This window comes from Myiozetetes cayanensis, unplaced genomic scaffold (genome assembly GCF_022539395.1).
Source record: "Myiozetetes cayanensis isolate MyiCay16 unplaced genomic scaffold, myiCay2020 scf15, whole genome shotgun sequence".
Taxonomy (NCBI): Eukaryota; Metazoa; Chordata; class Aves; order Passeriformes; family Tyrannidae; genus Myiozetetes; species Myiozetetes cayanensis.
Window position 1 is genome coordinate 18365164 of NW_026087159.1, and position 27873 is coordinate 18393036.

Consider the following 27873-nt stretch of genomic DNA (forward strand, 5'->3'; position numbering starts at 1 on the left):
GGGTCAAAGTTATTAGAGAAATGAGGTGGAAAAACAACAGGTACTGGTTCATGCTGGTATTTGATTGTCAGAGCACCACAGGATGGTTTGGGTTGGAAGGGACCCGAGAGCCCATCCAGTGCCATCCCCTGCCACGGGCAGGGACACCTTTCACCATCCCAGGTTGCTCCAAGCCCTGTCCAACCTGGCCTTGGACACTTCAGGGAATTCCGGGGCACTCAAGATTTGTTAGGAAATAGGTTTGAGGTGTATGCAGACTCTGTAAACCTCCGACTCAGCCTGAATCCCTGAAGTGCACCAGGGTGCCGGTTTCCACCCCGCAGGGATGCGTGGAACGGCGGCGTTCGCTCCTCGGGCACTCTAACGGGGGTTCCTGGCCGAGCGCTGCCGAGCCCTCCTGGCCGGGGCCCCGTCAGGGCTGTGAGCAGCTGCTCCCGGGGCCAAGGCTTCAGTGCGGGAACCGCCCCGCAGCACCGATACGCGTTTGTCCCGCGGGGCCTGTCGCGATAGGGGCGACAACGATCGCTGTCGCGGCTGCGGCGGCGCCGCCCCGCCCTCCGCCGTCACGTGCCCCGCGCGTCACGTGAGCGGGGCGGGGCGAGGGCCCGGCGGGGCCCGGGCCGGGAGCGGCGAGCGGGGACAATTCCGGGAGTGCGGAGCGGGAGAGAGATATCCCGGGGAGTGCGGGCCGGGGAGAGAGATATCCTGGTGAGTGGGGGCCGGGAGAGAGATATCCTGGTGAGTGGGGGCCGGGAAATATCCCGGGGAGTGCGGGCTGGGGTTGGGTATCCCCGGAAAATGTGGACCCGGGGTGGGGGGGCGATATCCCGGTGGGTGCGGACCGTGGGGTGATATCCCGCTGTCCCGGGGAGGTGGAATATCCCGCTGTCCCGGGGAGGTGGAATATCCCGCTGTCCCGGGGAGGTGGAATATCCCGCTGTCCCGGGGAGGTGGAATATCCTGCTGGTCCCGGGAGGTGGAATATCCCAGGGAATCCGGGTGATATCCGCTGTCCCGTGAAGGGTGCATATCCCGATGTCCGTGTAGGGGGAATATCCCGCTGTCCCGGGGTGGAATATCCCGCTGTCCCGGGGCGGGGGGAATATCCCGCTGTCCCGGTGGGGGGAATATCCCGCTGTCCCGGTGTATGGGGAATATCCCGCTGTCCCGGGGTAGGGGAATATCCCGCTGTCCTGGGAAGGTGGGGGAATATCCCGCTGTCCCGGGGTGGGGAGGAATATCCCGCTGTCCCGTGGGGGAATATCCCGCTGTCCCGGGAGGGGGAATATCCTGCTGTCCTGGGGGGAATCCGCGTCCGGGGAATATCCCGCTGTCCCGGGGTGGAATATCCCGCTGTCCCGGGGGGGAATATCCTGCTGTCCCGGGGATGGTGGGAATATCCCGCTGTCCCGGGGAATATCCTGCTGTCCCGGGGTGGGGGAATATCCCGCTGTCTCGGGAATATCCTGCTGTCCCGGGGGTGGGGAATATCCCGCTGTCCCGGGGGTGGGGGGGAATATCCCGCTGTCCCGGGGAGGTGGAATATCCCGCTGTCCCGGGGGTGGGGGGGAATATCCCGCTGTCCCGGGGAGGCTCTCCCGGCGCTCCCGTGGGCGGGACGCGGTGCCGGGATGCGGGGGAGGAGATGGTCCGGGAGAGTGTGGCCCCAAAGCCCTTGGCTCGGGCGGGTCTGTCCAGCCCCGCGGAGGGGCCGGGGGCGGTGTGAGGGTCTCGGTGACCCCATCCCGGAGCGGAGTGTCCTGCTCAGCCCGGTGTTCCCGGTGTTCCCGGCGGGAGCGGGCGGGCTCTGCTTGGCAGGGAGCACCCACGTTCCCTTCTCCTTGGGACAGAGAATGTGCTCTCTGGTGCTTCGGAAAGGCCCCGTTCAGCCCTTGTCAGCCGGCAGAGAAAGCCTCGTCGGGAATGCGAAGGCACTCGCAGCCTCTGCTTCCAGGGCCTTTTTTCCGCTTCCGAGCCGCTCAGCTTGTCCCTCTGACACATCTGCCTTAGCGTCCTGCCTCCTGTCGCCTTGTGCCACCTTGGGATGGCAGCACTCTGTGCACAAGTCCCTCTTTTCCAGTGTTTTCATTAAAAGCATAGCGTAAATGTTCTGGGAAAGGGCAGAAAGTTGTCTGTGATGCTTTGGGGTAAAATCTTGTGAAAATGAGCAAGAGCAAAACAGCTTTAACTGTTACCTCTCTGTGTGCATATTCTGGAAATTGCACATAATTAGTGTAAGGTTGCTTAAAATCTTTCATGCAGTCAGTAAAGATTGTATTTCTGTACTTAAATACTTGTCGAATTGTGTTTCTGGATGTAAATAGGCCAAGATTTGGTAATGTGGGAGGTAGTTGTGTGTATTACAATGCACTGTACAATGCTCACTGTGTAAGCACAAGCACAGTTTGATTAGAAATTAATTATTATAGTGTATTTCCTTATAGAGAAAAGTCATGAAGGTCTTTTACTTCCAAGGAGGCAAATCAGGGAAGCAGAAGTTAGCATTGCATGTCATTACTGTTTTATTCTTCTTATTTTCATTTGTATAATGCATTTCACGTTGTCCTGCCAAGTAGTTTGAGACTGAAGCTGAAGAGTGAGGAGCCCTAGTTGGCCTTGGTATGTTCACATAACAAGAGCTTGTACATTATATTCTATTCCTAATACTTCCAAGGGAACATTCATGTTCTCCAAAAATCTGACCTGAAGAGGTAGTGGAAGCTCACAAAAAAGTGGAAGGATTTGCAAAGGATTTGTCTCAAGTGCTATAAAACTCCTGTGAGAAATGAAGCAGAATGTTTTCAATATGTACTTTTTTTTTCCCCGTGCAGTTTGTATAGAAATAAATCCCCTGATAGCAATTTCCATCGTCTGCTGACCAAGCAAGGCTTGTTAAGAGTCTTGAGCAATGTGAATTACAGCCTGCTGAGAGTGTCACGTAGCTCTGACATTCATTACAGATGCAGTTTCTCTCTCAATGATTAAACCTCGTATATCCACGAGAGTTTCCAGTACATCTCCTATCTAGTCGTGCTTTAAATGGCTCTGTTTGCCCATGAACCCTATAAAAGCTGCTTCTGTGCTGGGTGCCGTCTTCTGGAGCACTTTTTAAGCCCAAAGGTGAGGTGATGCAGCTTTTTCTTTCTTGCTGCCCTTTGCTCTTTTCCACAGGTCCCTGCAGATCTTTGGGGACAGGCACCTTTTTTCCATTTACTGTAATTAGTGATTTAGCTTTCTGCTGCTGTTAATGCAGCCAGCCGAGTAGCACTTGGCCATTGGGAAATTTAATAAAATCCAAAGGCTGTAATTAAACCTGGCAGGTTCTGTTCTTGGTGTTTGTGTCGTATTTACCTCTTTAAGTTGCAGCAGCTATAAATTACATCTAAAACTATAAAATACAATGCCGTGCAGAGAAGCTTGGTGAAGGCTGGCTCTGTACCCTCAACCTTCTGTGTCCCTGCTGATCCAGAACAGAACACTGTGCTGCCTGGGTTAGCTCAGCTATTAGAAACACCAAAGCGGTTTTTTGTGGACAAACTGTTTTTTTTCAGTGGGACTCGGGGGTTTTACCAGTGTTGTAACTTCCCCTTTGCGTTGCCTTTTTATTTAGTTTTAATTTTGGGTTTTTTTGATGGTGTGGGTTTATGAATTACTTACCTCTGACTTCATCAAACCTTATTTGCTTCAGATATTTTACTTAGAGTGACTGCTGTTACACATCCCCAAAAAACACTGAGATGAATATGAGTGTCTCAGCCACCTGGTGCTTTTTCACTGTTGAAATTTCCTTTCCATAGGAAGAAATTGCTGTTGGAAGTGGAAATCACTTCTTTCACTTGTTTCATTCTTAGTAGAAACACTAGCTGACTTTCTTCAAGAAAATCCAACTAAATACAGAGCTGTTAAATTGTCAGGGGAACTGCCATTCCTTTGTATGGTCAAATCCTAAAATGCTTTACTAATTGATGGTAAAGGTGTTTTATAGATGAAGCAATGGCTTGGTTAAGATAAAACCATTACTTTTCTCTAAAACACAGGCAATCCATTACTTAGCTTCTGACTCAGAAGGATATACCCATGATAACTTTAATTTAAATTTATTTGTTGGCAGTCATTTGCCTTGAAGTCAGTGGTAATAGTTGAGAGATCTTTGGTCAACTTTTAAAATATTTCTCAGCACCTGCAGAGCTTTTTGGGTGTTGCAGAAGTTTGTTGGCTGTTTCAGCTGCATCTGCCTGAACCATAATCCTTTGTAGGATGGGGTTCTCTTTTGAGATAATGAAAATATATATATATATGTGTGTGTGTGTTTGTATGTATAAAAAATGGAGTGGGGAATCACAGATGGAGTGATGGATGGCGAGAGAGAGGACACAGAGTGTCCCAAGTTCAAGCCATGGATTCCTACCCATCCATATCCATGGATTGCTGCACAGCCTCAGGCAAATCTTTTGACTTCTGTTTTCATGTGAACTTGGTAGAATATTAACGCATATAAGGAAAACCAGGATTAAATGTTATTATTCATGCACCTCTTGTGTGCATCTAGTCATAATTTATTGGTGCAACAGATATTTTTCAGCCTGCTTAGCTATGAATTTTCTCCATTTCCAAGGTCAGGAGGAGGAGTCACTTAGTTCACAAAATATTTCTCTTTCTTTCAAGTTTCAGCTGAAGTATTTTTACCAGGAAGCACTTGTGAGGGAGGCAGAGCGTTAGAAAGGGAATGGAATATGACATGGCACTGTCTCAGCTGTAAATATGTATTTAACTGCCTGTCCTGGGCATTCTGTAAGGGGAGGAAAAAGGATTTGTGTGTTCTCAGAGTCACTCTGTAAACTCCTGGGTACTTTGTCTCTGGGAGAAGATTTCTTTGAGCACTGTATACTGGAAATTCAGACAATAAATTCAGAAATTTCAGTGAGGCTGTACAGAAAACTGAGATTGTTAACGAGCTGGTTCTTAATTCAGAGTTAATAATATAATGTGACTGATGTGAAGAGGCAGTAATGCTCACAAATGGCTTGTTTAGATTTGGGCACATCTCATTTTTTAAGAGAACAGCCTGGTTTTAAAATTATTATAAAAACTGTTAGCAACTTGCAACAGCCCTTGTTGGTTGTATTCCCCACCAGCAGAGAGTTGTGAGTGATGCTCGATGTTGCAGAGGTCCAGGGTGTTTCTTAATTGAGAGCCAGACAACAAAAAGAAGAGTCAGTTTGGTCCAACAGATGAATTCTGTTGATGGAAGTTCTGGATTCAGTCCTGGTAGTCTGGGGCCTTGAGGGGTAAAAAAGGAAAAAGAAATTTGCCCTTTTTTTTTTCTTTCCTTATGTCTTTATGCTTTTTGCATGTGTGAATTACAGTCTCTTCCAGGACAGGATATTCTCTGCTCTGTTTATGAGTGAACAGCAGAAGGGCAAGGAAGCAGACTGAGAAAATGGAGGAAATACTTTGTGCATACAAACCATAATAATAATAATAATAGATAAGGAAAAAGCCTAATGTTATTTTCACATATATAAGCAGTTGGGGGTTTAATGTGTTGGTGGGCATTTGGCAGCAGTGCTGATGGTTAATGTAATCCCTTCAACAATGCTGGTTCACTGGCCACAGGCTGCTGTTTCTTTGTCATATGGCCTCAGGAAAGACTTTAACACATATCCTAGTTTCTGTAAAAATGGATATTTCTGTACCGTAGTTTCCAAAGAACAGGCAAGTCAGCAGGCTCTGACTTCGAGCTGTTTCCCACTTCTAAGGCAGCATCTTGCCAGCCTTTGATTGTTTTAGGTGGCAGCTCACAGCTAAAGCTTGTGGTTATTTTTGTTTTCCAAGTACAGTAGTTGTGCAGGTTGTCAGGGCAGTTCAGGTTGATCGTGTACCTGAAATGCTTTCAAACTCCTGTCTCTCCAGACCTGGCTGGAGGCCAGGTTGTCTCTGGCTGTGATTGTCTGTTGTGCCCCATTTTAGTCAGCTCTGTGTGCCTGGTGGTGTTCACAGAGTGCACTGGAAGTCAAGGACTTCTTGTGACTTTATTTGCACTTCAGGCTGGGGGGAAATTGGGCTGCTCCCAGACTGTGGGGTTACAGCGGTGTCTTTGTTTGCTCTGTGTGGACTGAGCATTCCTTAGGGAAGAGCTGAGGTCATCAGGGAGGATCACATTTCACCAGGACACAAAGCAGGTGATTTACAGAGTTTTTTAAGGTACCTCCAATTGTGCAGACAACTCTGAGAAAGAATCTGCTATATCAAGTTTGCTTAAAATACACAATTCTGCTGATTGATAGTTCTTGTGTGTCAGGTGACGGTTCTGGGTGTCTGTAGTGTGTGAAGATTTGCACACAAACATTTGTGTGTGTGAGAACTGAGATCTGTAATAACTCTTCAGGTGTGCTTGTCTTATTTCTGTTCTTGGCAGGGTTGAGATGTATTCCATCTGTTGGAAAAACCACTAATTCCCAGTTTTATACTGTCCTTGCTTCTTGTTAATTAAGTTTCAACATTTAGTTTTGTGCATCAGGGAGGTAAAACCTGTTCCAATGATGAAACTTCTCGTGTTCTTACACGGTTTGTAACACAACTGAAAGTGAAACCAGAAACTTCCAGACCTTCTGTAACAGGGAACAGCTGGGAAATGTCTCCAAGAAGCAAGAAAACTAATTTTACTCAACACTGTTAATGTAATTTAGTTTTCCAAGATAGGTCTTCATGATAAGCAAAATGAGTTAAGCAGGTCTTAACTTCAGCTCTTCAATTAGTCATCACATTTTGCTGCTTCCATTGCAGCCAGGCAATAACTGGGATCATTTTCCTGGTCATAAACCTCTCTGTCATTGGAAAAATAATGCAGATTTTCGGAATGTTAAGAAAAAAATCTGAAAGTCACTTCTTTTGCCCTCTTTTCCCCCTCAGTCACTGAAGGGTTTATTCATTTGGCAAAAGGAGTCCTTTCCATTAGCTGTTATTTCTAAAAATTCATTTCATTTAGGTTCAATAATTTTTTCTGGGCATGTTTTTATGACCAACATTATAATGATACTCTCAGAGTATCTCTCTGTACAGTTTTGTTCATATTTTAATATCTACTCGAGTTACTTGTGGCTCAGTGTGACATTTGTTAAATCCCAGACTCATGGAGTAGTTTGGGTTGAAAGGGACCTTTAAACTCACTCCAATCCCTGCCATGGGGACACCTTCCACTACATCCCTGTTTCCATTTCAGTCCTTGTGAGATGATTTAAGAACCAGAGTCTTGTTTTTAGCCAACAGCAATGAGAAGACTCGAGTAGGAGTTCACAATGGAGGCCCAGTCCGTGGTCATTGGTGTGGAGGGGATGACCTGCAGTTCCTGTGTTCAGACCATTGAGCAGCACGTGGGGAAGATGAGTGGAATCCATAACATTAAAGTAAGTAATGCTGTCACTGTTTCTTACTAAGCTTTGTCCTTATGTGGGAAACCACGATAAATTTTGCACCAAGGGAGGAAAACAACGTGGGAAGAGTGTATTCTGAATGCTTCAGGGGAAGGTGATGTGGGAGATCCATTACTGTAGTTCTGGTAATATAAGAAGAAACAAGTGCTTACTTTCCTACAGTGGGAGCTAAGTCATTATCTGCTGCTCTTAATTAATTTTCTGCTTTACAGTTAATTCAGTATTGTGGAGTAAAGGGAGAAAAAGTAAAAAAGACAAGAACAATAAACTTTAAAATAAAATAAAGCAAAAGCCTTAGAACTTGCACTGGTGAAAAAAGGGAGCTGTCCCTGTCCCTTTTAGTGCACAAATGTCAGTATTTGCTCAGAAGCCTGCAGGCCTTTTCTGTCCAGCTGATGGTGCACTGAGGTCACTTGCACAGGTTCAGAAGTGTTTGTGGGCTTGAGGTGTCCAGGTAATTGTGGGGTAGTTGACTCACCAGGAAAAAAAAACTCCTCTGTTGTGATCCATGAAATAAGAGTGGCAGGAAATCCAGGTAACGTAGGAAAGTCTTGACAGGTCTTTCAAGCATCAGAAGTTTTCCTTTCCTTTGTACTGTCCATGAGGAAATGAGAGAAAGGGCAGCAGAGCTGTAATCCTGAACTGCTCACAAAATCCAGGTTTCCTTGGCCTGCCTTGATTTTAACCTTTTTTCTTAGCTTGGAGGAGAGATCAGTATTCTGTTAGTATTGTTTTGGTCTTGGGCAAAACAGGGGACTGTAGAGTATTCCAGGGTGAGCTGATCATCCCTATACAGTCCTAGTATATTTATTAATGGAAACAATTGAAAAGCTGGGAGATTGCTATTAATTTTGTGACCCAGTCTGTGGTAGAAGGAACAGTCTTATCAATATCAGCAACAGAAAACTGCAAAGTTTCATTACTGAGTAGCTGTGTTCTGAAATCGTGCTGTAGTGGTTGATTTTACTCCAAAGAAAGCAGTCTCTTCCTGGTTTCATCAAAAGTTAATTTCTGTTTTAGTAGAAGTGCCTTTGACAAACACTTCCCTTCTCAGAACTGGGCACATTGCCTTAATTTGGGGTGCATGTGATCATTACCTGTAGCTGGTTTTGAGGGGCTCTTTGTGGTGCCCTTTCCCTGCAGAGGCAGGAGGTGCAGTGGTTCAGTGCAGTTTCCTTTTGCCTGAAGTAGATGTTGCTGTGCACACATGGGAACGGTGGTGAAGAGCAGCAATATTTACAGGACACATCATTTTCCATCTTCCTTCAGCTGCAGTGGAGCTTTGATGTGAGTCTGTGCTCTGACACCTTGGGGCACTGAACAGCCCTCTGTGCGTGGTGAGATCGGTCACTGGAGTCAGCTGAAGGCCAAAAGCAGCCTGTAAAATACCCCCAAATTATTGGATTTCAGAATCCTCCCTTTCTCCTTTTTCTGGCAAAAAATGTGATCTCGTCAGCCTTGTGTGTTCTCAGCTATTTCTGAGAATATACAGTTGACTTCAGGTAGAAGAGGGAGGAGAAATTTCTACTTTACTTAATTCAAGACAATGTGCATCCCATACTGACTTCTACATAAGGAATGAGGCAGATTTTTAAGAGGACAATATTAAGAGTTTCGTATTTAGGTTTTAAGGTAAATTCCCAAAGCTGAATACTGTTTCAAAAACTGCATTAAAAAAATGTAGCCTGAGTAGAACAGGACTCTGAGAAACGTTAAGGGGACATATTTAGTAATTATCCTTTTTACAGCATCACAGCTACGGTTCAGTCATCATTTGACTCAGAAAATTCTCTGAGAACACTAAAACAGGGTTTTGTTTACTGATGATGAGTTAGGTCAGCAAGGGGTGGGAATGTTAGATGGCTCACACAAACAGCTGCTCTGAGATTATTTTGCCTCCAACTGCAATGAAACCAATAAATGTCCATGTTGCTAATTCTACAAGGGCCCCTAATTGGGGCAGAAATGAGGAGAGGTGGTTCTTAAAATGATTTAACTGATTTAATTTCATCATGACTGTGATCTTTAGGTTGTAGCTCTGCCCAGAGGAAGGACAGAATTGAATTGGCAATGTGTTGGGCCTCTGGCAGGCTTCGTTTTTTCCTTTTGGAAACTGCAATTATTATATTTGATTTATCATCCCTTGGGAGAAAATTAAATTGAGGGCATTTGTACCATCTACTGGGAAAGGTTAATACCAAATCAGGACATCCCTGGATCACCAAAATGCACAGAGAGAGGAAAAAAAGCTTCGTATATCAGGCTTCCAAATTGAATTTTGTTCAGTGAAGTCTGATGCAGTTTTTTGCTCACAGCAAGTTACCAGCCTGTCCTCCCATGCCTGGAAATGCTGGGCTCCTTCCACTGCCACTTAGAGCTGTGGTTTTTTTCCAGGAGTGTTTGCTTCCATCCTTGTAGCCTGAGGGTAATTGCTGCTAACTGCATTAGAATTGCTGCGAACTGATTTGAATTTTTTCTGTGGGCTCTTTTGGGTTAATCATCATCATTCAGGAGGATTTGCCTCTGGAAGTTTCATTAAATGCATTGGGGCTGTCTGGATGTCATAAGTAAAAGTGGCCAGAAGGACTTGGAGAGGATTGTGAAACAGGGGGTGAGGGCTGGGGTCTCTTCCTTCCAGCCCTGTTGCACAGAGGTCCCTCGGTGGCTGCTGGTGTGGCTTTGCTGCTCCAGGTGGGGAGTGAGGAGTAAAGTTATGCTGGACAAGTGCTGCTAATTTTTGCAAGTAAAAGCCATTTCTAGTCTGATGCAGTTTTAGTGATTCTCTGTCTTGCAGTTTGGTCAGTTGTTGTGTTTGTTGCCTCCCAAGGTCTCCCTGGAGGATAAGAATGCCGTCGTCATTTACGACTCCAAGCTCCAGACTCCAGTGAGCCTGCAGGAAGCCATCTATGACATGGGATTTGATGCTACACTGGCTGATCCAAACCCACAGCCTGTCTTACCTGACACTGTTTTCCTCACCATCCCTCCCCAGTCGGCCCTGACTCCCAGGCAGATCTGTGCCACGCTGCTGAACAGCAAAGGCATCCTGGACGTGAAAGTCTCCTCTGACCAAAAAACCGCAGTGGTGACTTTCATTTCTTCCATCATAAATGGCAGGCAGATTATCCAGATGGTGCCAGGAGCAGATTTAAGCATCTCTGCAGCAGAGGTGAGCCCTGGAACTCGGGAGGAGTCCGGCTGGTGTCAGGCCAGCAGTGCTGTGCTGCGCCTGAAGGTGGATGGCATGACCTGTCACTCCTGCACCAGCACCATCGAGGGCAGGCTCGGAAAACTGCAAGGGATTCAGCGGGTTAGAGGTAAAACCTTGGTGTATCTTCCTGGGATTTGGCCATGCTGTCCTTGATGGCATTGTGGAGATGTGAGAGAGCTGAGTGCTGGGTATTTAGTTACATGTTTGATTTGAACTAGAAGTGAGGAAATGGGCCCAAATTGTGGGGAGGTTGTTGCTGTTACATGTGTGACAGTGGTTGCTTTGTATCTTGGTTGGGAGCCTGGAAGTAGTTGGGCTCCATAACTTTATTACCAGTTATAGAAATCTCTAATACAAGATGTTGTTTTTATGTTTTAATTGATATTAGTTTATCTTCTCTGTTAAATTAAAAATTAGTATTGTCATGTATATAATTGTATCTAAAATGCAAGATCAATTTATCTGTATAATTAGCTTTGGCATTAACGTATTGCCACATATCCTAATAAAAGGATAAATTTAATAAGAAGTACTGATGCCATTTGTGAAAATCCCAAGGAAAGAGCAAAAAATTGAGGAAAAGAGGAGTTGAAAATTGTTGTAGTACTAGACAGAAAAATGGTTGAAGAACCAAGTTGTTTGCTATTTACCAAACCAATGAAATCTCCTCTGTTGCATTTGCTTCTCTGAGCATTTCAAGTGTTCTTGGAAAGCCTTGACGAGACCTGTTGATGTGTTTGTTATATTTAGAGCAGTAACACACACTTCATGTATTTGCCTGCTTAAATTCCAGTGTCTCTGGACAATCAGGAAGCTGCTGTTATCTACCAGCCTCACCTGATCACAGCAGAAGAGATAAAACAGCAGATTGAAGCAGCGGGATTCGCAGCGTCCCTCAAGAAGCAGCCCAGAGCTCTGAAGCTCAGCACGATTGACCTGGAGAGGCTGAGGAATGCCCAGCCCAAAGGCCCTGAGCCAGCACAGAGGGAACCCTCCAGTGGCACTGGGACCAAGACAGTTGTGTTCAGGGTCGATGGGATGCACTGCAGTTCCTGTGTCCTCAACATCCAGGGTGCTGTCTCAGCGCTCCCGGCAGTAACAGGTGTCGTTGTTTCATTAGAGAAGAAATCTGCTGTTATCAACTATAACCCACACTTAATTAGCACAGACAGGCTGAGGAAAGCCATAGAGGCCGTGTCTCCTGAGAGGTTCAAAGTCAGCCTTCCCGAGGAGCACGACACTGTGACACTTTTCCCCCCGCTGGCGTCTCCCCTGAAACCTCACCCGGCTCTGAAGGATCCCAGCCAGCCACTCACTCAGGTGGTTGTGGTCAATATCGAGGGGATGACCTGCAGCTCTTGTGTGCAGTCCATCGAGGGAGTCATATCCCAAAAGCCAGGTGTGAAATCTGTTTGTGTCTCCCTCTCTGATGGAAGTGGGACTATAGAGTATGACCCCCTGCAGACAAGCCCCGAAGAGCTGCGGTCCTCGATCGAGGACATGGGATTCGATGCATCTCTTCCAGGTAATGACATACGAAACTTTGAAATTCAAAAGGATTGTCTGGTTTTTTTCAGCCTTTGGTAAGACCCAAGATGAAATTCAGCAGCTGACACACACTCTGTGCTTGCCAAGTGAAGCTTTCTGTCTTCTCTGAGATAATTAGAGATCCGTGCACAGCCTTTAATACATCAGATTAATGAAAATGGTTGAGATGCCTGGAAATATAAATGTCAGATAAATATTGGTGTTCAAATGCTGTTCCTGTTTGCTGCTTTCTAATATTCATGGCATGAATATGGAATTGGAGCTTTGCTAGCTGTGAAGAATATTATGAATTGCTGTGCTGAAGTTTCTTTTAATACTGAATTATCTAAGTCTTGGCTCCTGTGGCCTAACTAGTGAGGGGAGATTGAACCAGGCTCAGGCATGACTGAGGAGTCTGAAGAGAGTGGTCATCAGTGAGGATGTTAAAATGATGATGCTGTGGGAGAACCCCGGTCAGCAGCTCAGCACCAACCACCCACTTGCTCCCACCCATGGTGGGAGGGGGAAGAGAAGGGTATAAGAGAAAAACTTTGTGGATTAGATAAAGATAAGTTTAACAGGTAAAGCAAAAGTTGCCCCTGCGAGCAAAGCAAGGAATTAGTTAATTCCTTCCCATGGGCAGGCAGATGTTTGTCCCCATCTGTGTGGGTTGGCTGTCCCACGTGTGCCCCTCCCAAATTCTCACCCCCACCTCCAGTAAACGTGAATAGGAAGAGAGGCTTCCCGAGGGAACAGGGAAGCTCCACTTGTTGATCCAGTAGGATTAAATATCAATAAATACAGTACATGAGCTATTTTATGGCAGTAACTGAAGAAGTGGTTGGGTGCTCCCATTTAATTCCTTTTGCCCTGCTCCTGCACAAACACAGCATTCCCTGAAGTGCTGTAAGGAACAGATGTCTGTAGTTCCAGAGCCCTTCTCCAAGGTCAGAATCACTGACTTTGCTTATGAAACAGATTCAGCTTTGTGCTCCAGGTAAACTCAATAAAATTGTGGGTAAAACTCAGACATTCCACTTACAACCTAGAGAAGAGGACAAGGGATGTGTAACAGAACAAAGACAATGAAGAAAGGCAAGAGGAAAAACAGTAACAAAGCAGTGAGTTAATCAGTGGCCCAACCCTTTGTCTTGTTTTCTGTTGCTGACTCTCCACTGACAGACAGGTGGATGGATCTGATTGACAAGGCACTGCAGTTTCCATTTTCAGTGTAAATGCAGAGCAGTCTGTAATTGCAGCTCACACCTCACTGCAGAGGCTGCTCGTAAGGTCATGACCTGCAATCTCCTTTCCAGCGAAGGCAGAAGTGCCTGTGGCCAAAGCTCAGCCCTCACCTGAAGCACAGCTGGACTCTCACAGACCTGAGCCCTCCTCCAGAGTGCCCCCAGCCCTCCTCGGGAGGCAGGACACGAAGAGCATCTCCAAGTGCTACGTGCAGGTGACAGGAATGACGTGTGCTTCGTGCGTGGCCAACATCGAGAGGAACCTGAGGAGGGAGGATGGTAAGATGTGTGTCAGTGCCAGCTGTTACTCTTCTGCTTGTTTGGGAGAATCCATCTGGCTCTTGCACGGCATTTTTCGTGGCTGGGTTGTCAGGAGAAGGGCACTGCAGGTGTTCCAGGAGGCAGAAGAGCCTGCTCACCTCCAGCCCACGGGATGGGAACAGGGTTGTTCCTCCTGCCTTAGGGACATCCTGGCCAGGGAGTGCCCTCCCAAAACCAGCACCTGAGCGCTCCAAGGAGGGTAGGGATCAAATATGGATCCTTTGGAAAGGAAAACAAATCTTTCCTGCTGGAGGGAGGTGCCCAGGTGTGCATTTCAGCTCTGTGTGTGCTGGGGAGGGAGTTATTAGAGAGGGACAGTATTAGTGTGGATTAAAGAGACACGAGTTAATTTTAGCTCTAGCAGTCAGGGCATGCCTGTCTGTCTGATTAAGCAAACAGGTGCATGACTGTGATGTAGCAAACAGTCATTAATGCAGACTGTGTTTAATTATTGTAATGAAGGTGGATGTATTCCAGGTTAACCTGGATTTTAATTATTTCAGTGAACGATAGGATTGACTGTTAGCTCTGCCCTTTCTCCTGCGTGTTCTGCCTTGAAGAAAAGGCTTCTAGAAATAGTAAATGCAGATCAGAAAAAGATACAGCACTGTATTTTAGAAGAACTTCTTTGCAGTAAAAATAGATCATCTTTTCATATAGCATGGACAGAATGTTTGTAATTAGACTGTTAGAAACATGCCTCTCGTGGGGAGCAGTGCTTTCGTCTGTCCCACCTACACTGAGGTGCTGTGGCTGTGGTGTTGGTTTAGCTTCCAAAAATCAGCATGTTTTGCTTCATTTAAAACAGGGTACCTTTCCCAGTTTCAACTCGTGTCGTGCCCTCATGTTACCATAAGTGCAGGATTTTTCTTGACCCTGATCTGCTACTCACACATTTCTTTTCCCCAGGAATACACTCGATCCTTGTCGCCCTGATGGCAGGGAAGGCGGAGGTGAGGTACAACCCTGCTGTCACACACCCTTCAGCCATCGCAGAGCTCATCCGGGAGCTGGGCTTTGGAGCCACCGTGATGGAAAACTGCGGGGAAGGAGATGGAATTCTGGAGCTCGTTGTAAGTTAGTGATTAAAACCCCACACCCTCAGCTTCTGTTGCTTTTATCTGTTGTGCAAGTGTTCCACTTCCTGAAGTTTAATCATGTAATAGAGCTTAATTCACAAAAAGAATATCAGAGTACCTCAGGTGTGTACAAGTGCTGTCTGGTCCTGCAGACTCTGCTGGCTCACTGCTGCTACACTGAAGGCAGAGAAATAGTCCTGTATTTTTCTGCTTACTCTTCTTATTGCCAGAATTTACTTTTTGAAGTTGAGTCTGGACCCAGCTCTGAGCTTGAAGAGCCAGCAGAGCCTTAGCAGGGCTTAGCACCCTTGTCTCTATGCTCTGCTTCCCCTAGGAGGGCTGGATGGGTGCCTGAGCAACACGATTTTTGGGAGGCATCCCTGCCCATGGCAGGGGGTTGGAACTAAATGGTCTTTAAGATCCTTTCCAACCCACACCATTCTCTGATTCTGTAGCTCATCCTTCACTAGAGCTCCATCTCAGCACTTCAAACCCCAGAGCAAAGCAATAAATAAGGCAGGACAGTCATAAGGACTTTTCCTGCTTTTTAAGATGCATTTACCAGATAAGCTGTGGTTTTGATAACAGGAAGGAACCTGTGTTTTTCAGGTGAGAGGCATGACATGTGCCTCTTGTGTGCACAAGATAGAATCCACCCTCATGAAGACCAATGGTGTTTTGTACTGCTCAGTAGCTCTTGCAACCAACAAAGCACACATCAAATATGACCCTGAGGCTGTTGGTCCTCGAGATGTTATCCAAGTGATCAAGGTGAGATTCATTTAGGCACCAAGTCTTGTAAAATATCCACTATCCTGTCTGAGTTACCCACCCCAGAAACAGAAGGGAAGGCTGTTAAAGTGAGAAAATACATCTGTCTTCTTTAATCTGCTTTCTTCTCAGTGCAGGTGTTTGTAACTAATACGTGTGTTCTGGCTCAGAAATGCTCTGTTACAACTTGGCCTAAAGCTTTTAAACAGAAATACTATAAAAACCAGGCTGTGGTAGAGTTGGAGATAGCAGCTGTAGGTTTGAAGAAAAATCACATTTCAAAATTAAGTACTGTAGCAGGTGACAGGTGGAATATGTTTCTCAGCTTTCTCCCTCGATTTCTCTATGTCTGTGCTTCAGGAAAACCCATTTTGGAAAGCCACATTTTAGAAAAGCATTTTATTCTAGAAAGGTTGATTTTTACAACAGATTCCTTCTCTTTCTTTGCAAGGTAACTAAACAATAGTAACTATCATATCAGAAATGTTAATAAAGTAAATCAAAGGTAAGGCTGGCACCATACCTGTAATCTGGCAATAACTGACCACAAAGTGTATTTTAAAACTGACTGTTCTCTTTTTTTAATTATGCTTTTTTTTCTCCTTAGGATTTAGGTTTCACTACTTCCTTAGTCAAAAAGGATAGATCTGCTAGTCATCTGGATCACAAACAGGAAATCAGGCAGTAAGTATTCCTGAACATATTTAGATTCTGTAAATATCTTTGATTCTTCTTTTTTAATCAGCCATAAATTTATGGGGTTTTTTGTGACTGTCCAGAGTTGCTGGTTGAAAAGTTCTCCAGCACTTGACTGCAATACGAGTTGTTTTTCTTTCTTTCTCTTTTTCAATCCAAGGTGGAAAAGGTCTTTTGTCGTGAGCTTTGTTTTCTGTATCCCTGTCATGGGGCTGATGATTTACATGATGGTGATGAACAGTCATCCTTCAGATGCCCACACACATCAGAACATGAGCAGTGAGGAGAGGGAGGCCCCTCACTCCTCCATGGTCCTGGATTACCAGCTCCTGCCAGGACTGTCTGTTATGAATTTCCTGTCCTTTCTGCTCTGTGTCCCTGTACAGGTGAGTGGGATTGCGACAACTCCTGCTTTGTTGGGCTTAAGCACTTAACCTGGAGGGCTGGGAAGAAAGTAAATTTGAAAAGCGAGTCTAACGCTGATACAAAATGCCTTTGAGGTCGTTACCTGCTTTTGCTGTTGCCAAAAGAATTGGTGCCAGAGACTGTGGTGGGCAGGGCAGTCAGTGCCCAGGGGTTGGGCACCCGAAAAGCACCTGAGGCAGCTGCTGAGCCACCCCAGTGGCCACGGGGAGGAGGTGGGAGCTTGCTCAGGAAGAGATGGTGAAGGCAGAGAACACAAATCACTCCTGTGTCTCCCTCTCTGGTGGAAATGCTGTGTGTGTTTTATAAGTTGTGTAAAATACCCTCCGTTGCAGGTGTTTGGAGGGTGGCACTTCTACATCCAGGCCTACAGGGCACTGAAACACAGCACTGCCAACATGGACGTGCTCGTGGTGTTGGCCACCTCCATTGCCTTCCTCTACTCCTTCGTTATCCTGCTGGTGGCCATGGCTGAGAAAGCAAAAGTGAACCCTGTGACGTTCTTTGACACCCCCCCGATGCTGTTCGTGTTCATCTCGCTGGGCCGGTGGCTGGAGCACGTGGCAAAGGTGAGGAAGATAAAAATCCACCATATGTCATGTCTATTTAAAAAAAAGTCCCATGAGAAAGCTTTGTTGGGTTCTTTGAACCTTCTGTGCTGTATAAATCATCTTCAGTAACTGAACCAGTAAAAACATGAAGTGACTTACTATCCCTCTGTGTTTTCTTGATAGGGTAAATTGCAACACATGCAGTTGTCATTTACCCAGCTTCTTTTTTTTTTTTTTCAATAGTATAGTCAGCAAAATATGAAAATTATTATTCTAGGGTAAAACCTCAGAAGCCCTGGCAAGACTAATTTCCTTACAAGCTACTGAAGCTACTATTGTTACCTTGGGCCCTGATAACGTTCTTTTAAGGTATCTTGCTTTGTCATTTGCTTTTTCTGTTGTTCCTTTTTGCTGTTAATGTGCTTAATTCACAGACAAATGTTACCATTCGATAGAGCCATGAAGCCAGTTCAGATTTGCTGGCAGATAAAAATGTTAAAATGCAGAAGAATTAACACTGCTCTGATGTGTTTTATTGACTTGCTGATGATTTTTGCTGTGATAAGACAATTAGTGGATTTTCTTAACTAGAAAGTAAATAAACTTATGATAAAATAGTCATACTCCTCTTTAAAATGGCCTTTTTTCTGTTAACTTTTGTATGCATTAAGTGTGTCAAGCAGTGGGATTGTGCTTTGTGTGCAGTGGCAGCTCCTTTTGCCCTGGGTCACTTCAGTTACATCTCTTACTAAAACACATTTCCATCATTCCAGTGAAGAGCAGGTCGATGTGGAGCTGGTTCAACGGGGAGACATTGTCAAAGTGGTCCCAGGAGGCAAATTCCCAGTGGATGGTCGGGTTATTGAGGGACACTCCATGGTAGATGAATCTCTCATCACAGGTGAGCATTTGCTTTCTGCAGATGTAGAAACCATTTTCCTTTTGACAAACCTGAGGAAGGGAAGGTGAAACTCACGCTCTCCCTCCCATGAGGAGTTGGTGGCTGTTACAAAGGTCCATTTTTCAGCAGTCTGTTGTTGCCCTTCCCTCAGGTGAGGCCATGCCTGTGACCAAGAAGCCTGGCAACACAGTTATTGCAGGTTCCATCAACCAGAACGGCTCCCTGCTGATCACAGCAACCCACGTGGGAGCGGACACCACCCTGTCCCAGATTGTTAAACTCGTGGAGGAGGCCCAGACCTCAAAGGTAGAGTATCAGCAAACTCACCTCACACCAGGTATCAGCACACCACGTCACTTGGGGAGTGGCTGAGTCTGGTTAGATTTGAATTGCAGCTGCATAATGGAGGTTCTTGCTGAGGAAGGACTTGGATGGAGGCTCCTGTGCCAAGCCTCACTCATCCTCTCATGAAGGCATCTCTGATTATAATTAAACTGTGGCAAGCCAAGTGTGCTGCAGCAGCTGTGACTGTGTCTGGCACACAAGGGAGTCACCACGATGCTGCTGAGTCACCTGTTTCTCCTCCCCAGGCTCCCATCCAGCAATTTGCAGACAAACTTAGTGGCTACTTTGTTCCCTTTATTGTGGCTGTCTCTGTGGTTACCCTCCTTGCCTGGATTATAATTGGGTTTGTGGATTTTGGAATAGTGGAAAAGTACTTTCTGGTAAGTAAATCTCATTAAACACCTTCTGAAATATTTAATAAACACCCTTGCAATTCTGTTAGACTGCAATGGTTCCCTTTCTGAATTGTCCTTGCAGGCAGTTGCTGACTATTATTGTTCTTGTTGTTACAGTTTTACATTATGTATTTTTTTACACTGTATCACTCCTACATTTATACTTGAAGAAGAAATCCACAGTAATTAATCAACTCCTGGAAATTAGTACAAAAAGAAAAGTTAATTAAAAAAATGTAAATACTAACATCAAAAATTTCCCACCATCCAGCCCTTCTCTGTGGAGAAAAGAAGTCCCTCCTGTCACAAGCTCCAAATCTGCATCCAGCTCTGTTAGCAGAGCTCTCTGTGAATTCATCTTCATTCCAGATGCCAGAGGAGGGTCAGGATCCCAGCCTAGACTTTAGGGTTGCTTAGATCACAGGTCTCTTGGTTCAAGAGTACTTCTGATTAGAGTTTATTACTTTCAGGAAACCAGTCTTCATGTCATTCCTGGTTGGGTTTTTTCTTCCTTACTGTATTGATACAGCATCTCTTATTCCATCAGGAGGTGAAAGTTATGGCATGGGGTGCCTTGTTTAGGAAAATGTCCTGTAAATAAAACAGTCGTGGGTATATGCACTATAGAACAGAACTTGGTTAATTAGTCATGGATTTACTCATTACTCTGAGCTTTTGTATAATTTACCTGTGCTTCAGTTTTAATAGTAATAGTTCAGCTGATAAATGTGCAGGTTTTTCCCCCCCCCAAGGCAATGTGCAGTTGAACGCGTTGTTTCTGTGGCTCAGCCTGTCCCCTGACCGCCCCTGTGCCCTCGGCAGGGTTACAGTGCCAGCATCTCCCCGGCAGAGGTGATCATCCGCTTCGCCTTCCAGGCCTCCATCACCGTGCTCTGCATCGCCTGCCCCTGCTCCCTGGGCCTGGCCACGCCCACGGCCGTCATGGTGGGCACGGGCGTGGGGGCCCAGAACGGCATCCTCATCAAGGGGGGGGAGCCCCTGGAGATGGCACACAAGGTGAGGGGTGGGGGCATCGCTGCAAGGGCTGCCCAGCCTGCTCGGGGGGGTTTGCCAACTGCCGTGGGAGCGGGCGGTGGAATATCCTGAGTGGGCCCGGCAGGATCGGTCTGTGAGCGGTAGGGATGTCGGTCACCGGTCTGTGTCAATAAGTTCCTTTAAAAGCGGTGGTTTTGTGAGGAATCTGCACCTTGAAGTTTGTTTCACTGAGTCAGATCTCCCCGTTGTGCTGCAGGTGAAGGTGGTTGTGTTTGACAAAACAGGGACCATCACCCACGGGACTCCAGAGGTGACGCAGGTGAAGTTTCTGGTGGAGGGTAACCAACTACCTCGTCATAAACTGCTGGCAATAGTGGGGACTGCAGAGAGTAACAGTGAGCACCCTCTTGGAGCAGCAATAACCAAATACTGCAAAAAGGTGAGTTAGTCATGCAGGGGAGGAGCAGTTTGTGTTCCAGAAGAACCTCTCTTGCAGTACTTCATAAATCACACAAGACTGTTCGTCCATATGGAATATTTACTGTATTTATTTGGGAAAGCTGAAAATTGTGGGACCACATAAAGTACTTCCTACTGTATTAAATACTCAAAGGTAAATTTTGATGATTATTTCCCTCCTCCTGTTCATTCGAGTGCACTTTATTTTGTGGGCTTTGTAAATACAACGTGCTTTTATATATATTTAAAAACTTCCTCCCTTTCCATCCTTTCTCTCTAGGAACTGGACTTGGAAACCCTTGGGACATGTACAGATTTTCAGGTGGTTCCAGGCTGTGGCATTAGTTGTAAAGTCACCAATATTGAAGCATTACTCTACAGGAAAAATAGAATGGTTGAAGAAAACAATATTAAAAACGCAGCTCTCGTGAAAATTGAGGAAAATGCAGATGAATCAGTGCAGCCTGCTTTGATTATTGATGCTGAGCTACCAAGTAAGTTAATTCTCCTTTAGAGGATAAAAGGAAGAATTTTTGCTTTTGTGCCTTTAGGATCCCCAAGAGTAAGGTCACTTATTTTTGTCCCAAGGAACTGGGCTGGCATCAAAGGACACATTATTTAGTTGGTCACTAGTTTATTTTGTGCTCACACATCACTCAGAACGTTTAAATTAAACACAGTTTCAAGTTACATATTGAATATGGGGCTGGAAAATCATACAGGAGTTGTCTGTCAGCTCTCTCTGGTTTTACTTTACTTCATCCCAAGTTACCACATGCTTGCCAAAATTAAGTATATTTGCACAACTGGGTGGTTTTCACTCGAGAACAGCTCATTGGGCTGTTACATTAGAAGGGCTAAGAAGGGGAATTGGTCCTTTAGTGTTGTTTGACCTGGGATTTTTGGTCCTCTGACATGGTAACAAACCAGCAGTGAAAAAATGCTGGTGTCTCTCCCATCCAGAACACATGAGGAGTTCAGCAGGGCAGGAGGGATTAAGAAAACCATCACTGTTTGAATTCTCTGCAATGCTCTTTCACTGCATGCTGAGAGAACCTGGGTGGGATTATCTGAAGGGAAGCTCCCTAGTTAATCCACGTGATGGTAGGATTGTGGTTTTTCTTCCTTCAGCTACTGTGAGTGCTCAGAAATATTCTGTTCTCATTGGGAACCGGGAGTGGATGACCAGGAACGGGCTCCTGGTGAGGAGCGAGGTTGATAAGGCCATGATGGAGCACGAGCGGAGGGGCCGCACGGCCGTTCTGGCAGCCGTGGATGGTGAGTGAGTTCAGTGCTGCTGCTTTGTTCTCAGCTTCATTTGTCACTGAATGTCACGGAAAATATCACATAAATAGGAGTTATTAACTGGTGATGTCATAGCAGTTATACCTGAAGCAGAATAATGGGATGAAAAGAGGTCATTAACCAGTTTTGCAGCACATTGCTGTGAGAAAGACCTTGTCTTGCCTTTCTTGGCTGACAGGAGAGTTGGACATGAGCAAAGGGTTCAAAGAGAGCAAAGGGGAAGAGAGGAGAGAAAAGGTTTTTTTTTCATTCTGGTTGGATAGTCCATGGTCTGTATTGCTTTAAACCTTGCTGCCCTGATACCTGTTCTCATTCTTTTTGCTGTCAATATTACTGGGTTTGGAACTGGTCTTACTGGGGGGAAAAAAGTTACTTTTTTGTTTCCTTCTAAAGCAGTAAACATCTTCATTACAAACACTTTCCTTCTGTGTCTTTAGGAGTGCTGTGTGGCTTGATAGCTATTGCTGATACTGTGAAGCCAGAGGCTGAGCTGGCAGTCTACACTTTGAAGAGCATGGGGTTAGAAGTTGTCCTCATGACTGGTGACAACAGCAAAACAGCCCGATCCATTGCCTCTCAGGTGAGCTGGTGCTCCTGTGTCTGGCTTTGAAGCTGGGCTTGTTGTGGCATGTTGATAATTCTGGTGGCTGAACTGTTTCACCCTTCCCAGTCACGTTACTCCAGGCAGAGCTTTAACAGGGCCTAGAAGAGCTGCAACACAGTCGTGTCCTTTCTCTCTCCTCAGGTTGGCATCACCAAAGTGTTTGCAGAGGTTCTTCCCTCGCACAAAGTGGCCAAAGTGAAGCAGCTGCAGGACGAAGGGAAGCGGGTGGCGATGGTGGGGGACGGGATCAACGACTCGCCGGCCCTTGCCATGGCCAACGTGGGCATTGCTATTGGCACGGGCACTGACGTGGCCATTGAGGCAGCTGATGTGGTTCTCATTAGGGTAAGAACTGAAAGTGAGCTGAAAAGAGGGCTTAGAGTGCTCAGGAGGTGCTGAATGATGCAGATCTCCCCTGAGGTGTAACAGCCTCCATAAACCAGGAGGACTGGAGCAGAGATTGTTTTCATCATGTTTTACTGTAGTGCTGATTATTCTATGAAGGGAACTTCCCAGTCTTCTGAGAACTGCAGGTTTTGGGGTAATTAAAGCTTGAGAGTGGGCAAAACAGGAGAAAGGACCTGATCTTTGGCAAACATAAATTGTATTTGTCCCACGGCACCTCCAGGTTTACAGTCACGAGGTTACATATCAACAGCACCTGGGCAGAGACTGTGGTCAGTGCTTAGAGCTGTGCTGTGAGGTGCTGTGTACATCACTGGGATTATGAGGACACCCAGAATAAGGTTGGCACTGACTGTCTGGGCTCTGCAGACAGACCAGAGCAGCCTACAAGAGTATTTACTGCACACTCTGTGACACCTGGTGTGGGGTACTTGGCTTTAAAACAAGGGTATAAAGACACTGCATGGGGGCCTTTCTTTCTCTCTGACTTCTCCAACAAACATAACTTGCAGGATGACTTGATGGATGTGGTAGCAAGCATAGATTTATCAAGGAAAACTGTGAAGAGGATCCGGATCAACTTTGTCTTTGCTCTGATTTACAATCTCATTGGAGTTCCCATAGCTGCAGGTACGTGAGTGTCTCCCTGCACTAAGATTGGGCCCAGTGAGTAGAAGGCTGCAGTGATTTACTGCTCTGTGGGAGAGTTTCCATTTTCTTTACTTCTGGCTGTTGGTAAGGGCAGAGGTGTCTGCCTGGGCGTGTTGCAGTGGGATATTTGTGAGCTCCCACACTGTGGATGTGCTCAACACATCAAAATAACTTCAAGATAAAAGGTTTATTGAAGGAGCCTGACCCTGTAAACAAGCAGCTTTACTGCAGGGGGGGCAGGACATTCCTCCTCTGAGTTTCAGAGTGTGCAAGTGGCACACCCAGGTGTGGATTCACCTGAAGTTCCAGCTGAGGTAGAACACAAATCCTTATGTATTAAATGTTTGTCGTTTAAATTAAAATCCTCCTTGTTAACACATTGAAATACAACTAAAACTAGACAGTCTGGGGAAACTGTAGGTGTTAACACATGAATAATGGAGTGTTCCTGCTCTGAACTTTTTGTTGTTTGCTTTTTCTAGGTGTCTTCCTGCCCATTGGGTTGGTTTTGCAGCCCTGGATGGGATCTGCAGCAATGGCTGCCTCCTCTGTCTCTGTGGTTCTCTCTTCTTTGCTGTTAAAGATGTGAGTAGGGACAGGTTTGAAGTTTGGGTCTTTCACTCAGAGTGGCAGAAGATAAGGGTGGGACTATGAGAGGTTTCAGGGCCTTTTGAAGAATAGTTCAGACAGGTCTGTTTAGCAGGCAGCAGTGCTTAAAAATGTCATTTCTAACTTGAAGAGGGATGTACAAATCAGAAGTGTGTTCAGAATGGAAAATTCCTTTATGGCCTTTGTGGATCTGTGAGAAACCTTGTCAGTCAAATTATAAATGGCTCTGGCTTGTGCACAATCATAGCACATGGGCAGGTTTTATCCATATCTCAGTGTACTTCACTTCAACCTGAGAGGTGTTTGCTGTGTTTTGTTTTTTCCTTCCTTAGGTACCAGAAACCAAGATCTGAGAAACTGGAGTTGAGGGCCCGTGGGCAGATGAGGCACAAGAGCCCGTCGGAGATCAGCGTCCACGTCGGCATCGATGAGGCTGGGCCTGGCTCTCCCAAACTGAGCCTGATGGATCGAATCCTGCACTACAGCAGAGCCTCTATAAACTCTCTCTTCTCAGACAAGCGCTCTGTGAACAGCATCGTCCTCAGCGAGCCAGACAAGCATTCGCTTCTGGTGGGGGATTTTGGAGAGGACGATGACACGGCGCTATGAGAGCCTTGAACTCTCTCCTCCCACCCCCACCAAGGCAAAACAGGACACCTGAAACAAAATGAAAACACAACCAAAACAGCTGTCTGAGGTCTGTGCATGTACTGATGCCTCTGGAGGTCTTTCTTCTTCGGTGTAGAGGTAGTTTTTGCAGTGACTTTCCAGAGTATTTTTTGTTTTCTTTTATAATCTAGACTTACCAAAAATAATCTGGTGCATAGCTGTTGATGCTGACAAACAGGGCTGTGTTCCCATTCCATGAAGCTTGCAGTAGAGCATTTATTTTGGCAAATTGTCAAAATACAACTAAGGAAACCAAGGAACCAGAACAATATTTCCCAGCCTTATACCAGGCTACTTTATGCATGGTCGAGTTCAGTACTGTGTTGAACAGGTGTGAATTACTGCATCTGCAAAATCTGGAGGTTCTGTCTGCAGAGAGATGTGCCTTACTTCAGAACTTCCTGAACCCCTCTCGTTTCCATAGCCTGCCTTCTGCCAGAAGTGGTTCCTCTCAAATGCCTTTTCATTTTATAAACATCTGGTTTCAGCTTTTCACACTCTGAGCTTCAGACGACCTCCCCGTGTGCTCCTGCATGGCAGAGACAGACAGGTTTGGGGTCACACCCACACTGAGCTCTGCACATCGTGCCCTGGGACACTCCTGCTACTGACACAGCTTGGAGGTTGGCTGGGGTGGGAGGTTTGTTCATTCCCAGCCTCTCCTAAGCCAAAAACTTCTGCAACACCTGAATGCAATATCAGTGTGATGTGGTATTATAGCCAAAGTGTTCAGATTTAGGAAGGCAATGCAGTGACTGCTCACCACCAGTGTCTGCTGGCACTCCTGAAATGAATCAGGAGAGTTTCTCACACAGACTGCCTTTAAAATCTTTGCAGTTCAGTCTTTCCTCCTAAAGATAAGTGTCTGTATACCAGGAATGGTGTGGAATCCCTCCGTGGGTTGGTGCAAACCCCCTTTGCTTGGACTGTTCAGATCCAGCCTTTGTGAACTGAGACACTCCTCATTTGCCACTGAGCTGCAATATCAAAATGCAGGCTTTGATCATGAAATCATCAATACTAACAGCACCCTCAGTGAAAAAAGATGTTCATCACCCAGCAGCTGGTTACCTGTTGGTTGCTCCCTGAGCCCACTCTCCACCTCTGCTGCCTGGTGGCAGCACTGCCTGGATTCAGTCAGGTTGGATTTCACCAGGAAGTTCAGCCCATGGAGTGTAAACATCTACCAGCTGTGCTTGTGGAGGAGAAACACTCAGTTCAGTTTGGCATCTGACACAGAGATCTCTTCTGGTTTTTAACTTGAAGCCTGATGTCAGGGCATAGATTGTGGATGTAAAAAGTCGTGAGTAAACAGCTTTTGCATTTTTTCTGACAACTGCCAGAAAAGTCCTGCAGTGTGAGATCAGGAGAGCTGTGCTGTGGCTCTTGTCAGTAAATCAGTGTACTCGCATTGCAGTGAGAACAACATCGTGTGTTGCTACCGTTGGTTTAAGAAACAAAATATTTCTGTTGCAGGATTTTGGATTTTTAATATCTCTAATGAAAATAGATTCTTTTTAAAAATTAGATTATGGCTGTATGTAATGGGTGGTGTTTTACATGCTGAGGTACATCACTGCAAAGCCATTCCATGGGATGTTCTCACTTGCAGCAGCAGGGCTGTTCTTACAAAGCAGATTGTTACCTGAAAGCCGTTTGATCATGTTGTGATGGGTTTTCGTGCTTCACAGTCATGCAGATTGTTTCCAAGGATTTCAGTTTCCTTGTTTATCCACCCTCGTTCCTGGTGTTGTCCTTGGCACAATTCTGCAGTGAAAGTGAATTATTTGGCTGGTTTTGATTGTGCTGTGGGTGGTCTCAGTGGCTCCTCCTGAGGGGGTTTCACGGCTGCAGGTGCTGGTTGTGGAGTGGAAGGCATGGAAGTGACACCTCAGGCTCTTCCTGCAGGAAATGGGGAGGTGGGTCAGGGCTCAGTTCCTGGTTGGCAGATAAAGCAGCAACAAAGAACTTGTTAAACTATTTCCAAGTATATTTTTAGAGCACTTTGCCTTTTGTTGTCCAAACTGTGTGTAGGTGAATGTTTACAGCAGACTGCTGCCTTTATCTCCAACTTTTCCCAACACAGATGTTTTTCCATGTTTACCATTTTCTGTGAAATTCAGTGTTTGATCCTGTTACAAAGGAATAATGTTCCTTTTCCAAATAATACTCCTTTTCCAAACCAGGGTACTTAATGATGTGCAGAGATGATTATCAGGGAATAAGGAGCAGGAAATGCTGGCTGGGAGGGATGTGAGAGCAGCTTGTAGGGACAGCCAGAGGACCAGACTGGGGAGAGGAAATAACTGAGCCCAAGGATGGATTGGGGACAAGGTGGGTGGGATAAATTCAACCCAGATCTCTGAAAGCAGGTTGTCTGTCCAACACTCCCCAAAGGTGTGCTAATGACTTCCACAATGTTTATCTTGTGATTAAAATATTACATAAGGTGCTTTATGTTGAAAAACCAAAATGTCTTTCAGTTGGAATGTACAGTGCAGGTGGAATAATGTGGGAGCTAAATGTTTTCCCAAATGTAAATGTTTTAATATGTAAATAGGTTTATTCGTGTTGGAGACAGGTGGGATTCAGAAATTTAAAATATCACTTGGAAACACTCAGTTACAAACAAAATTGTATTACTCCTTTGTCTATTTTATTTTTGTTTTCTGTGTCTATTTATAAAACCTGTGCTCTATTTAATAAAAAAGTATATTTGCTCCAGGTTTTAAAAGTTGCTCTTTGAATCTTATCAAGCTTATTTAAACTTTTAAGAGTTCAAAACACTTGAAATTTTATCAAAAAAAAAAAAAGAACGTGAATTTGAAAACACAATTGAAGCAAGCTAACATTTTTATTTATTAAAAACTATGCTTATTTTTTTGCTTAGAACTTCCAACAAAATGCTTTAAACTTGAGATTTTTTTTTTTTATTCAATTTTGCTATGAAGAGTGGAGAAGTGAATGCTGGTGTGGGATGTTAATGCAGGGCTGCTGCAGTTCCTTGCACCTAGAAACATTTTGTCTCATGCTTTCTATTCTTTTAAGACTGTGCCTCCATCATTATAATGGCAATTACAAGTCATGTAATAAAAATGTAAACTGAAGGCTGTTTTAAATCATGTTCTATGATCTCTTTGATGTATTTTTTGCTTGGTCAGCACAAGGCCAAGGATTGGGGTCTATGTGTGTTTCCAGCCAGGCTAAATAACAGCCTTCAGCAAACACTGAGCCTGCAGGGAACTGCAGGGCTGGGAGTGAGGGGTAGTGAAAGTTGG

At 45.4% G+C, this 27873-nt stretch overlaps 1 protein-coding gene across 2 annotated transcripts; it reads left to right on the top strand.

Annotated features, from left to right (window-relative positions):
* The first annotated feature begins 674 nt into the window (after nucleotides 1–674).
* ATP7A (ATPase copper transporting alpha) lies at nucleotides 675–27697 on the top strand. Of its 2 annotated transcripts, none has more exons than XM_050310544.1 (23): nucleotides 675–738; nucleotides 7263–7406; nucleotides 10261–10750; nucleotides 11438–12169; nucleotides 13488–13694; nucleotides 14646–14809; nucleotides 15425–15586; nucleotides 16194–16270; nucleotides 16443–16668; nucleotides 17041–17274; nucleotides 17534–17625; nucleotides 18030–18157; nucleotides 18309–18463; nucleotides 18748–18882; nucleotides 19720–19914; nucleotides 20150–20332; nucleotides 20633–20846; nucleotides 21484–21630; nucleotides 22095–22237; nucleotides 22403–22606; nucleotides 23179–23296; nucleotides 23800–23902; nucleotides 24259–27697. In XM_050310544.1, exons 2-23 carry the CDS (start codon nucleotides 7299–7301, stop codon nucleotides 24533–24535), a joined length of 4494 nt encoding a protein of 1497 aa, XP_050166501.1. In that variant the 5' UTR covers nucleotides 675–738; nucleotides 7263–7298; the 3' UTR covers nucleotides 24536–27697. The 2 variants fall into 2 exon arrangements, with proteins under 2 accessions (XP_050166501.1, XP_050166502.1); XM_050310545.1 differs by having other exon boundaries at nucleotides 694–708.
* Nucleotides 27698–27873: the final 176 nt, after the last annotated feature.